This window comes from Hyperolius riggenbachi, chromosome 2 (genome assembly GCF_040937935.1).
Source record: "Hyperolius riggenbachi isolate aHypRig1 chromosome 2, aHypRig1.pri, whole genome shotgun sequence".
Lineage (NCBI taxonomy): Eukaryota > Metazoa > Chordata > Amphibia > Anura > Hyperoliidae > Hyperolius > Hyperolius riggenbachi.
Genome location: NC_090647.1, coordinates 183746860 through 183761211, shown reverse-complemented (window position 1 = coordinate 183761211; position 14352 = coordinate 183746860). Strand labels below are relative to the sequence as shown.

The window sequence follows — 14352 nt, the reverse complement described above, 5'->3', positions numbered from 1 at the left end:
TATTTAAGGTATACTACTTTTTATATATTTCAGAATGTCTGCCTCCATACACTGAAGATGGATGTGAACACTCTGAAATGGCCAAAGATGTTTTTTGGCATTAAGTTTTGCCGAAATACATCTTTAGACATCTGTGGCATATGGAGGCAGAAATTCCGAAATGTTTAAAGTGAACCTTAAGTGTAAAAAATACATTTAGTTTTACTCACCTGGGGCTTACCTCAGCCTCCTGCAGCTGATCGGTGCCCACGACGAGTCGCTCTGATGCTCCAGGTCCCGCTGGCGGCCACTTCCAGTTTCGCCGTCAGGACCCGTCAGGCTGGGAAGGCGGCCGTTTCTACGCGTTCCCAGCCAATATAGCACCCCTATGCGGCCATATGGCGGCGCGCAGGGGGGTCTTTGAGGCACACCATGGGGCAACAGAGGCTGGTGTTACTGTGCACAACCAGCCTCTGTGCTCCACTAGCATAATAAAATCCCACCTCGGGTTCTCTTTAAAGCTGCAGTGGCCAATTTTACTAAAAATGGCCTGGTCACTAGGGGGGTTTAGCCCTGCAGTCCTCAAGAGGTGTACCAGAGCTGAAAAATAAAAAGATTTTATACATACCTGGGTCTTTCTCCAGCCCCATCCCCCTGGATCGCTCCCACACCACCGTCCTCCTATGTCTGCAGCTCTGGTACCGGGTCCCCGTACTTCCGTCAGTTGGAGCCAGTCTAATGTAAGAGAAGTGCGCTGTATGTGTATCTCTCCAGTAGCCGTTGGAGAGATACGTAGAGAGCGCACTTCTCCTGCGTAGACTGGCCGCTATGACGGAAGTGTGGGGACCCGGTTCTCTGTGGGCAGCTGAGGATGGCGGTGTGGGAGCGATCCAGGTAGATGGGGCTGGAGGAAGACCCAGGTATGTATAAAATCTTTTTATTTTTTCAGCTGAGTCCCTTTAAGAACTCTGCCAAACGATTCTGTGGATTTAAAGCTGTATCGCTCCTTTGCCTATAAAGGTGAGCTTCAACATTAAATGCAAGAAGTGATTACAGAAATTTTGAAGCCACCCAAACATGTACACTAATAGAGTAACCACTGGGAAGGAAACATTGTTTTGTTGGCTTTAGCTGGTACTACATCTATTGTTTGGGGGCCTCATTTTATACAAGTGGTGTTACCTAATGGTATCCTAGGTTCACCATCCTCTCCTCCATTTCATCCTCAAAAAGCAGATTCTGTGGCCTCTGAGAGATCCCTCCTCTCCACCTATTCATGGCTCCTGCCCTCTCATTCATGTGTGTCCCAGCATTTGTTTCCTTACCACTGGGCACGTGCACAGTCTATTTGTCCTACCCTGGAACAGGGAATTATGCTCTCTGCTTCTGCCGCTGTTCTGTTTGAGAACATTCAAGTGCAGCCACTCTGTAGACTGACCCTGCCTTACCCTTTTGTATACCATCTCTAAAGGAACAGGAATAGATCTTGGCACAAACCCAGGTGTCTGGCAAACAGAATGAAAAGAAGGGAATAGGAAAACAAACAGGTCGTACTCAACTAATTTAAGATCTAATTTCGTAGGGGAATAGCCAGTTACTTGGTACATACCATTTTATGTGCAGCAACTGCACAGAGAGCATTTTAGGTTAAATCTTAGTCCTCAGGTGCAACTTCCTGTCAGAACTGGTGCAAGTCCCCTAACAGGAAATCCCTTTACAGTGATACAATGAATGTCACTATAAAAGTGACAAGTGGGAAGTTTGGTTTAATCTCTCAGAAGTGCAAATTTAAAAATCTATATAAAAATATGCACAGTCAGGGCCGGCCCGCCCATGAGGCGGGGTGAAACTTTTGCCTCAGGCGGCACTTCTGGAGGGGCGGCAGCCGCCCGTCTGTGTGTGTGGGGGGCCGCCCGAGCTGGAGGGGATAGCGGGCAGGAAGGGGGTATTGGGCCTAGCGGCGGGGAGGGGGGTCGGACCCCCCCCTCCCTCGCCTGGGTCCCCCGTCCTCCGCTCCCCACCAGCTTTAGAAGTGAGGTCGCTGGCTGCAGCTATATTGTAAGAGGCAACGGGCGGGGAGGACTCACCTCTTCCTCGTTCCAGCCCGAGCCTGCGCTCCACTGACGTCACTTCTTGCTACGCCGCAGGAAGTGATGTCAGTGGAGCGCAGGCTCGGGCTGGAACGAGGAAGAGGTGAGTGATCCCCGCCCGTTGCCTCTTACAATATAGCTGCAGCCAGCGACCTCACTTGTAAAGCTGGAGGGGAGCGGAGGACGGGGGACCCAGGCGAGGGAGGGGGGGGTCCGACCCCCCTCCCCGCCGCTAGGCCCAATACCCCCTTCCTGCCCGCTATCCCCTCCAGCTCGGGCGGCCCCCCACACACACACACGGCTTGGGGGGGGAGGGGCGGCGATTTTTTTGAATTTTGCCTCAGGCGGCAAAAAGTCTAGGGCCGGGCCTGTGCACAGTGTATGGCAACTTCTTAGTGAGTCCAAAGCCCAGACCTTCTAACCAGAGATGATATCCTAGCCCTGCATCCAACAGGGACAATAAGGTTGACTCACATTCCTTGTGGGCGGAGCGCAGACAGCACGAACTGGGTAATTGGCATAAAGATCCCTCCGTCTTGGCAGAGCAACGGTGCTTATTCTGCAGTTTAGGAAGTTAAAATGAACACTGTCATGAAGAAGTAGCACATTTTCTCTCCAACACTATTAATAAACCCCATTCCAAGTTGACATTCAGTAATAATATGTTTACAGCACATTTCTCCGGAGGCCCTCAAAGTGCTGACTGCAGGGTGCTGTGGAGGGTCAGTAAACAAGTCTGACATATCATCATTATTGTATTCTGAGATGCTAGACAAAATAAACTGTATGCTCCCTACACACATTACAACTGCAATCGTATGAAAAACATGGCTGATAAAACAGATGCATCTATGCAAAATTTTACAGTAAGCTTAGAGACTCTGTAACATAAAAGAAAACCCTCTGGGGGATACTTACCTCGGGAGGGGGAAGCCTCAGGGTTCCAATGAGGCTTCCCCGTTCTCTGTAGCTTGGGGAATCCAGCGCTGGCTCCCCCGAAAGTCCCTCGACAAGGCTTGACAAGGCGTGTGCAGGCACCACAATATTTACCTACCGCAATCCTGCCCAGGCGCAGTAGCGGCTCTTTGGGCTAAAGCAGAAAGAGCCGAGCCCGATCGTTTTCGCTCTACTGCACAGTAGAGTGAATACGATCGGCCTCGGCTATATTCACTTTAGCCTAAAGAGCCGCTTACTGCACCTGCGCTCAATCGCAGTAGGTAAATATTTAACTCGCCGCTGTTTGGGGGGGGAGAGGGGGGGATCGCAGCACTAGATTGCTGGGACAGCGGAGGATATGGGGAAGCCTCATTAGGATCCAGAGGTTTCCCCCTCCCGAGGTAAGTATCCCTCAGAGGGGTTTTTTATGTTACAGGTTTTCTTTAAAAAAAATACTCGTTCCATAAAAGCAATACTAAAGGCAACCTGGGGAAAAAAAAGTCAGATGTTCACCTATGGAAAGGAAAGGCTCTAGATCCCATAGAGCCTTACTGGTCTTCTATTGGTGTCTTCATTCCAGTGATGCTCCCGGTCCGAGAGCCCTCGGGAGCCCTCTGAAGAACTTTCAAAGACAGCCGGCATTCAAAGACAGGCTGCTCCATACTGCTAATGCACAGTATGGAACCATCCATCTTCGGAAGCAACCAGGGACAGACTAATTCTGAAGCCTTCTGAGGATCCCTGGAGGAGTAATCGACCAGTTACCTGCAACCGGGGTGACAGCGCTGGGACATGGACACCAAGAGAAGACAGGGAAGGCTCTATAGGATCCAGAGCTTTCTCTCTCCATAGGTGAGTATCTTCCTTTTCCCCAGGTTACTTCAGTGTAACTTTAACTGCATATGGTTTTAAGCAAACACAATATTGCTACCAAACAGGAAAGCTGGAAAATCTTAATAAAAAAACGGAATTTGATTGATTTTTTTTAAACAATTAAAATGATTGGTTTTGATTCCTTTGAAAATTGATTAAGATGGTTACATTACAATCCATCAATCTGCATTAATATTTTGTGTGCATTACGGCCTCAGGGAATGGCGTCCAATTAATACTGGGAACTTGGCCTTAAGCCCACATGAGGCTACGATCTCATCAATAAAGACACAAGAATTGTCTTCTATGACAGACCTTGGCCTGGCTGAGTCTACCTAGATGGCAGAGGAATTTCTTCATATATAATATTAATGTACGGGGGTTTCATTGGTAAATACCAGTACTCAAAATTATAAAACAAATAAAATGTCCTGTGTAAAACAGTTTTCCCATATATATCGATAAGGCTTAAGAGTAGATCCTCAAATGACTGATGAGGCCTGAAAGGAAAATAAAACTTGGTAATATCTGTTGCCAGCGTCTTATTCCCATGTGGGCCAAAGATGGTAGTTTCATTGCCCAGATACACAGGTTCTCCACTGTAGAGGAACAAGCGAGTGTAGTTTGTCTGAATGCTCTTCTTGAAGGTGGCGCCTAGTTCTGATAGCTTCTGGTAGGTTCGTAACACAAATTTGCTGCAGTCATATGAATCAAACCACACACTTGCATTTGCTGCCTCTGATTCCATTACTGTCCACGTCTCATAGTAAATGCCAGTATTGTTGTCTTCTTTAATCCACTTTGCCAAATGATTAAAAATGGTGCCTGTTGTACACACAAATAAAGAAATAAATCACATTTCTATCATTAATACAAACCATATACCAAGTAACAATGGCACTGCAGTAGCCTTGCAGATCTTTATGCCAAATAAAAATGGTTTATGAGGATATTGGCATCTCCGACTTTAAGCTATCCTTTTTTACAGTGTTTCCAGTGCTTTGCTAGATGCTCTTTTTGCACTTCTGAAGTAAACTTGTAGTAAGATGGATATGGAGTCATTCCTCTTTATTACCTTTTCAAAAATGCTATTTGTCCGAAGGTTGTGCTTAGGGCTAGATTTATTAGTTTTACGTACCTAAACCAGTGTTCTTGTACACTCTCCCACTAGCATGTGCAGCAGTCATCCCTTCCATGCAACGCGATATGGTGTCAATAATGGAGTTAATTATGGTGTGCTAGAATCTCACCCACCCTTGTGTCCCCAGGGGTCTGCACCACCCGAACACTGAAGATAGTCGGCACCACGCCCACTTAGGGGCTCTATAGCCCGAAACAGTGTTCTGCCACTGCTGCCTTTTTATTCCATGTAATAAAACAGCTTTATTCATCTATTTGTGTGGTGTCACCCGATCCATATGCATCTCACTCTCAGGGATTGTACACACTGCAGGCGGTTTCGGGTATTTTTTACACGCAGGTGAATTAAAAAAAACAAACAAACAAAAAAACGACCCTGCAATATAAGTTGAACAGAGGCGCCAAAAGAATAAAAACAGTAATTAAAATATTAAAAATAGCTGAGGAGGCTGTGGTGGAACCGCCCCCTTCAAGCAGACACAAAACTGTGTAATATAATCAAAATCAGTTTATTTGTACACTCCAGGGTATAGATATACTATAAAAAAACGACCCTCGACCTCGTGGACAATGAATGTCTATGAGAAAGTTCATATCAGTGCGGGTCGTGTGCTGTCCGTTTAGTAAAGCAGTGCGGGTACCATTTTTGAGGCGATTCCGCCTCAGTGGAAAGTATAGGAGAAACGCAAAACGCTCACAAAATCGATTTGTGTAGTAATTGCTTTTACCTTTTTAAGAATAAATACATTGTATTTATTCTTTTCCGGGTGGAAGAGTTCACTTCTTGACTTGCGTCAGAGAGTGAATTACAAAACCGCTTGGAAAAAATGCTTAGAAAACCGCTAAGCACAAAAACAAATCGCCCACCTAAGCCCCGGGAATCGGGAAAAAAAAGACGCCTCAAAAAAAGCCCACCGTGGACGGACACGCGAGCCGAACAAGGCCTCAAGGCAGCAGTACTTCTCTTACAAGTGCAGTTGCCCATTAGCAGCAATATTTTTCCTTTTGCAGCCTGGCCTATGTACAGCAGTCTTTCTCCTCCATGTCCAATTCCTACTATCTCTCCTACAAGTCTTAGAGATTTCTGGCCCTGACTTCGCTGATACCCTACCTCTAAGGATGCATACCGTACACATATGCTATTTTAGTACATAGTAAGGAAATGAACAGCGCTACTTAAAAACAGGCAAGTGCCTACCTGCAAAAGAGTGCAAGCCCCACTTGTGGGGTCGAATACACACCGAGCATACACATGACCTGTCTACCACTGGAGGAGGATGTTAGTTTCCTGTAACAGCTTGCATGCAACCTATTAAGTACTCGTCCCTCCCACTGCGAAGAAGTCGATCCTCCATGGGAGGGGCCTAACACTAACTAAATCCTAACCTATGTATATGCATAGCCTGGGTGCGGCTAATCAAATAAAATTGAAAATTGCGCAAAAGGTGGATCAGCGCAACACCAGGCCGCCTCCGAATGGCCTCCAATCAGAGGTGCGCTGAGCCCCCCCAGAAACTACAAACGCACCTTGAACCCAAACAGAAGCTCTGCATATACACCAAAAGCATGGCTGTTAAGTGGGAGCAGCTGACCAAAAACAAAATAAATTAGTACATAGCAAGGAAATGAACAGCGCTACTTAAAAACAGGCAAGTGCCTACCTGCAAAAGAGTGCAAGCCCCACTTGTGGGATATAATACACACCGAGCATACACATGACCTGTCTACCACTGGAGGAGGATGTTAGTTTCCTGTAACAGCTTGCATGCAACCTATTAAGTACTCGTCCCTCCCACTGTCGAAGAAGACGATCCTCCATGGGAGGGGCCTAACACTAACTAAATCCTAACCTATGTATATGCATAGCCTGGGTGCGGCTAATCAAATAAAATGAAAAATTGAAAATTGCGCAAAAGGTGGATCAGCGCAACACCAGGCCGCCTCCGAATGGCCTCCAATCAGAGGTGCGCTGAGCCCCCCCCAGAAACTACAAACGCACCTTGAACCCAAACAGAAGCTCTGCATATACACCAAAAGCATGGCTGTTAAGTGGGAGCAGCTGACCAAAAACAAAATAAATTAGTACATAGCAAGGAAATGAACAGCGCTACTTAAAAACAGGCAAGTGCCTACCTGCAAAAGAGTGCAAGCCCCACTTGTGGGATATAATACACACCGAGCATACACATGACCTGTCTACCACTGGAGGAGGATGTTAGTTTCCTGTGTATGCTCGGTGTGTATTATATCCCACAAGTGGGGCTTGCACTCTTTTGCAGGTAGGCACTTGCCTGTTTTTAAGTAGCGCTGTTCATTTCCTTGCTATGTACTAATTTATTTTGTTTTTGGTCAGCTGCTCCCACTTAACAGCCATGCTTTTGGTGTATATGCAGAGCTTCTGTTTGGGTTCAAGGTGCGTTTGTAGTTTCTGGGGGGGCTCAGCGCACCTCTGATTGGAGGCCATTCGGAGGCGGCCTGGTGTTGCGCTGATCCACCTTTTGCGCAATTTTCAATTTTATTTGATTAGCCGCACCCAGGCTATGCATATACATAGGTTAGGATTTAGTTAGTGTTAGGCCCCTCCCATGGAGGATCGACTTCTTCGCAGTGGGAGGGACGAGTACTTAATAGGTTGCATGCAAGCTGTTACAGGAAACTAACATCCTCCTCCAGTGGTAGACAGGTCATGTGTATGCTCGGTGTGTATTATATCCCACAAGTGGGGCTTGCATTCTTTTGCAGGTAGGCACTTGCCTGTTTTTAAGTAGCGCTGTTCATTTCCTTGCTATGTACTAATTTATTTTGTTTTTGGTCAGCTGCTCCCACTTAACAGCCATGCTTTTGGTGTATATGCAGAGCTTCTGTTTGGGTTCAAGGTGCGTTTGTAGTTTCTGGGGGGGCTCAGTGCACCTCTGATTGGAGGCCATTCGGAGGCGGCCGGGTGTTGCGCTGATCCACCTTTTGCACATATGCTATTTTGATTAGCCAGTGATTGGCCGATTTTATTACTTTCAAGTAGTATGAGGGCCAACAGATTTTGAATGCTATGAAGAGGTTGTGTAGGTAAGCTCTTATGCTACACGGTGGTAAAATTGGACAATTATTGGCCAATCGATATTGAAAGTGTTTTAAAACTAAAGCCTGGTACACAATTTCAATTATGATTGGCCAATCACTGACCAATTTTACCACCTCTGTATAGTATGGGGGTCAGCGGATATTGAATGCTATGAACAGATTGTGTAGTAAACCCTCATACTACGTGGAGGTGGCAAAATTGGGCAGTGATTAATCAGTTATATTTGAAAGCGTGTACCAGGCTTTGCCTAACCCTGTAAATAGATCCACTAACCTTAATGCAGCTCTGGAAAACAACATACAGTAGTAATTGTTGTGGACTTCAATGGCATTGCATTTTATTTGTGTTCATAAATAAAGCTGCGTTCAAGATTTTTCTGCGTTTCAAATTTAGATGGATTATTTTTATCTGCGATATGTGATTTATGTTTAAATGCAAGTCAATAGGAAAGCAAAAGGATTGCAGTAAATCTGAGTTTTGGACAGGAAAAAAATATTGCTTGCCATTTTAAAGTTGAATAGATGTATTTTTCATGCAAATTAACTTAATTGGTATTCACAGAAAAATTGTAATGTGAACTTTGCATACAAACACATAAAGGTCACAAAACCACACACAAATCTTCCAACAAAAAGACACAAAAACTGCAAATGTAGAATCGTGTATGTGAAGAACTGAATGCATTTAACGCAAGGATGAGTGTGAACGTTTCTGAAGTCAGAGAGCAGGCCTCGCTATAACAGTGAAAAAAGCTACAGGCCAAAAGCAGAGAAGGATTGTGGGAGAAGATGCAGCACAGTGGCAAGGCCAGCAAATGAAGCTGTTGAGCAAGATCTTAGCTATGATGGTATTGTAGAACCTTCTTCCCCAGCCTCCCCTCCCACCCATCATAGTTACATAGTTATTTAGGTTGAAAAAAGACATCCATCCATCGAGTTCAACCAGAGAACAAAATACAACACCAGCCTGCTCCCTCACATATCCCTGTTGATCCAGAGGAAGGCGAAAAACCCTTACAAGGCATGGCCCAATTAGCACCAAAAGGGAAAAAAATCCTTCCCGACTCCAGATGGTAATCAGATAATATCCCTGGATCAACATAACTGGGCATTACCTAGTAATTGTAGCCATGGATGTCTTTCAACACAAGGAAAGCATCTAAGCCCCCTTTAAGTGCAGGTATAGAATTTGCCATAACTACTTCCTGTGGCAATGCATTCCACACCTTAATCATTCTTACTGTAAAGAACCCTTTCCTAAATTAATGGCTAAAACGTTTTTCCTCCATTTGCAGATCATGTCCCCTAGTCCTTAGAGAAGCCCTAGGGACAAAAAGCTCATCCGCCAAGCTTTAATATTACCCTCTGATATATTTATACATGTTAATTAGATCCCCTCTAAGGCGTCTTTTCTCTAGACTAAATAACCCCAGTTTATCTAAACTTTCTTGGTAAGTGAGACCTTCCGCCCCCTATATCAATTTTGTTGCTCGTCTCTGCACCTGCTCTAAAACTGCAATATCTTTCCTGTAGTGTGGTGCCCAGAACTGAATTCCATATACCAGATGTGGCCTTACTAGAGAGTTAAACAGGGGCAATATTATGCTAGCATCTCGAGTTTTTATTTCCCTTTTAATGTATCCCAAAATTGTATTAGCTTTAGCTGCAGCGGCTTGGCACTGAATACGATTTAACTTGTTGTCGATGAGTACTCCTAAGTCCTTCTCCAAGTTTGATGTCCCCAACTGCATCCCATTTATTTTATATGGTGCTAGACCATTGGTACGACCAAAATGCATGACTTTACATTTTTCAACATTGCATTTCATCTGCCATTTATGTGCCCATATAGCCATCCTATCCAGATCCTGTAGCAATATGTCACTATCTTCCTGAGAGTTGATGATTCTGCACAATTTTGTATCATCTGCAAAAATAGCAACATTGCTCACTACTGCATCTACTAGGTCATTAATAAATAAATTGAAGAGCACTGGACCCAGTACAGACCCCTGTGGGACCCCACTGCTAACAGTCACCCAATTTGAGTATGATCACAACTCTTTGTTTTCTAACCAGGCCAGTTCCCTATCCATACACACATACTCTTCCCCAGTCCTTGCATCCTCAACTTTTGCACCAGACTTTTGTGTGGAACAGTGTCGAAGGCCTTAGCAAAGTCCAAGTATATCACATCTACAGCATTCCCAATATCCACATAAGCGTTCACTACCTCATAAAAGCCGAGCATGTTAGTCAAACAGGGCCTGTCTTTAGTAAACCCATGTTCTTGCTGAGAAATAAGATTGTTTTCTATGAAGTCATGTATAGTATCTCTTATATCTCTTAGGAACCCCTCAAATAGTTTGCATACAACTGATGTTAAGCTTACAGGTCTATAATTTCCTGGATCTGTTTTTTTGCCCTTCTTAAATAATGGGAAAACGAGGGCTGTACGCCAATTCACTGGGACTCTGCCAGTTGAAAGAGAGTCATAAAAGATAAAGGGGTTTGTCTATAACTGAACTTAATTCCCTTAGGATCCGTGGATGTATGCCATCCGGGCCAGGTGCCTTTTCTATTTTTAATTTATTTAGTCTTGCCTTCACTTCTTCCTGCGTTAAGTATTTAATATTACAATTGGAAGATTGAGACACTTCTGCATCTGTAATTTGCAACAGTGATGTTTCCCTTGTGAAGACAGAAGCAAAGAAAGCATTTAATAACTCTGCCTTACCTTGGTCATCCACCATTGAGTTCCCACCCTCATCCTTTAGGAGTCCTATAAAGTCAACCTTTCTTTTTTTTTAGAGTTGATGTACTTGTAAAACTTCTTTGGGTTAGATTTGATATCCCTAGCGATTTGATTTTCAGCTTCAATCTTTGCCAGCCTAATTTTTTTTTTGCCATCCTCGGGCCAACCCTTTGCGACTGGCTAAATGTACAGGTGTAACAATAGCCCCCATGACCCCAACATCAGGAGGGACCCTGGAGGCTAGGTGAGCCTGTTTCTGTACCTAATGCCTGACATGCAGAGAAGGAAGCCGCATAGTGATTGGCTGCATGGTGCTTATACACTGAAGAGTAGTGAAGAGGACCTGTCCCATTGACAGAAGGAGATAATGTATAATGACTTGCTGCCAACTCTGTATTACGTTCGGGAGCGGGTGTCCCCTAACACACATTGATGGAGGTTAGCTGAACATTTTAAAATGTTTCATCCATTTCCTGTACCTGAGATTGTAGCAACTGGAATTAAAGCCCCATAGCTCCTCCAGTGTTCATCATCAATGCCTTCGTAGAAACATGCCGCGCCTTGGTTACACCAGAAGGGTTCCTCCTTGTCTGGCCGCAGGTGAGGGAATGTGCAGTTTCCAAGCTGGAACAGTTCATACCACTCTGCTGTGTAATTCTTACCGGTCAGGGAACTCTTGAACCCAACAGCATCATGCATTATTTTCTAGAACAAATAAGGTGTTCATCAAGATTAAATTCTTCTGAGAAAAGCACTGCATTAAAAGAATTTTTCATAAAGCCAAGTCTAATGCTGCAGAAAAATTGGTGTGACAACAGAAACAAAAATTAAAGCAAACCTGTGAGTTTGTTCAATAAAAACATACGATCCTTCCCTCAGGAAAGGGAAGCCTCGAGGGGCTTCCCCCGTCCTCTGCCTTGCAGTTACAGCACTGAGACCCCTGAAGCTTACAGGCGCACAGCCAAATCAGGTTCATTCTACTGCACATGCAGGAGCTGCCGACAAGGACTAGTCAACGGTTTTCTTGGGGATGCAGCACTGGAACAGCCTGGGGAGGAGGACGGGAGAAGCCTCTGGACTATAGCAGTGATGGCTAACCTTGGCACTCCAGCTGTGGTGGAACTACAAGTCCCATGAGGCATTGCAATACTCTGTCAGCTCTAAGAATAACTCAGGGAGGCAAAAGGTATGATGGGATTTGTAGTTTTGTCACAGCTGGAGTGCCAAGGTTAGCCATCACTGATATAGAGGATTCCCTCTATTCAGGCGAGTACACATTTGGGGCACTTTTTTCCCCAACAGGTACCCTGTAAACTGAAATTCCACCCAAAAAACGGTTTCCCTCCACTTCTTCTCCCAGAGACATGCTAGACAGTGAAAGTAAATCCACAAAAGGTAAAAAGAATTCCCAACTTTCTGTTCCAGTAATAGCTGAACATTTTTGGAACTTCTTTTAAGGCCTATTTACAATTAGGCCACGGCTCCCATTCTGCTGTGTAGCTGCACAGCATGCACGGATAAGGGATTCGATTGCATTCTGCATAAATCAAGCCATTCTACAGATAGGCAGTGTTTCCCCATGCAGCTTGCAAATGGGGAAACGTTGCAGATCTGCAGCTAGTGGAAACGGGCCCTTACTTTGAGGGACAGTTAGTGACATGACTTTGCACTCTATAAAAAGTGTTGTGGAATATGTTGGTGCTATATAGATACTAAATAGTAATCACAATATTCCCTGGAAAATTCTCCAATGGAGCACATAAGAAAAAAATATCCGCACACAGGTCCAGACCCTTCTTCATTCCATTGCTGAATGCTGATCCCTAGTGATAATAAGAATGCTAACACCAGGTGAGATCATTAAAGCCCCATACACACCGGGGGATGTCCTGGGGATTGGTACACGCTCCCTTGGGCGACAGAGCACTGCCAAAGCTGTTTCTATGCGAAGTAAGAATGAGTGACAAGTGGAAAATGAGGGGCAGTTGGAGAATGAGTGATGCACGATGGAGTGGATTCCTGCAGGTGGGGAGAAGGGGAGAACAACGCGATTGGGCGGTGCTCACGCATCAGATCTTTAGCAGACGTCGTGTGGCCTCTGTACATATGCTGGTTTGACTTAAGATTCTCATCTGAGGCAGTCTTTATCATCTGCCATGGCCGATGTTCAAACCAACATGTGTGTGCAGCAAGGGCAACTAAAGTGAGAAGACTATGGAGGCTGCCATGTTTATTTCCTTTTAAACAATACCAGCTACCTGGCAGCCCTGCTGGTCTGTTTGGCTGCAGAAGTGTCAATTTAATGAAGGATTAAAAGTAATGCGCGTACATGTAAAAAACTTCTTAAAAGCATATCAGAGGTTGCTCAGAGCAGCAAGGAGGACGTTGCAATAGACGGCGTGAGGCAAGATTAGCCGTGGCCTTAGACCGGGGGATCAGTAGATATTCTGTGGTATGCTTTTAAGAAGTTTTTTACATGTACGCGCATTACTTTTAATCCTTCATTAAATTGAAACTTTTTTACACATTGGAGGCATTTGCTTCTTGTTCCGAGGTTGCAGGGCCGGCCTTAGGTTTCACAGCGCCCTGAGCGAAACCTGATTTTTGTGCCCCCCCCCTTCATCCTCTTCCCACGTGCACACACACGCAAGCACGCACACACACACACAGGCCCATATGCAATTCATCTTTTCTCCTGAGATATCTCCTAGGACAGTGGTTCCCAAACTTTGACGTTGTGACACATCACGCCAAATGCTCAGATCTCCGTGACACGTCACATGTATAATGGAAAAAATACTATTAAAAACCACAAATAGATGGAAAGAGTGCATTATCCTTAATGCACTTAATGATGAAGGCTAGAACCTTTCGGGAATATTAATAAAAACAATCAGTGGGACAGTTAGCCCCCCCATTTAGAATGATAGCACAGCACCGACAATTTGCACCACACATTCTAGCCGCAGTGCGCCCCCCAAAAAAACACCCTCAGACTCGGTATAGGTAGGTAGCCAGGTATAGGTGCCCCCAGTATAAGATCTCATGTGTAGGTGCCCTCAATATAGGTTGCCAAGCACAGGTACAACCAGTATAGGAAGTCAGTTGAAGGTCTCCATCCCCTCGCTAGGTAGCCAGGCGTAGGTGCCTCCAGTATAGGTAGCCAGGTGTTAGTGCCCTCAGTAAAGGTAGCCAGCTATATGTGTCACCAGCATAGGAAATCAGGTATAGGTGCCCTCAGTATAGGCAACCAGCTATAGGCGCCCCCTTGGAAGCCGGCGCCCTGAGCGACCGCTCTGGTCGCTCAGGTCAAAGGCTGGCTATGCGAGGTTGTTATACTGTATTTAGGTCTTAAAACGGTGCCCCCCTGGAGTGGGTAGAGCAGAAGCTGGTCCAAGCCTAGTGAGGTCATGACCCATCACCGTCCATGATTTATATAACGACGGTGAGCAGGGAATTGTTTCTTACCGGAGGGGAGTGTATGTTGTGTAGTGGTGGTGG

General features: G+C 45.2%; 1 protein-coding gene across 1 annotated transcript in view; it reads right to left on the bottom strand.

The window, feature by feature from the left end:
* Window positions 1-3975: 3975 nt before the first annotated feature.
* CLN5 (CLN5 intracellular trafficking protein) overlaps window positions 3976-14352 on the bottom strand; it is a 28451-nt gene continuing 18074 nt past the window's right edge. Inside the window, exons 3-4 of the mRNA XM_068265245.1 lie at window positions 11331-11556; window positions 3976-4703 (exon numbers count right to left, since the gene is read on the bottom strand). Coding sequence (XP_068121346.1) covers window positions 4210-4703; window positions 11331-11556 — 720 coding nt within the window. The 3' untranslated portion in view covers window positions 3976-4209. The remainder of the gene's footprint in view (window positions 4704-11330; window positions 11557-14352) is intronic.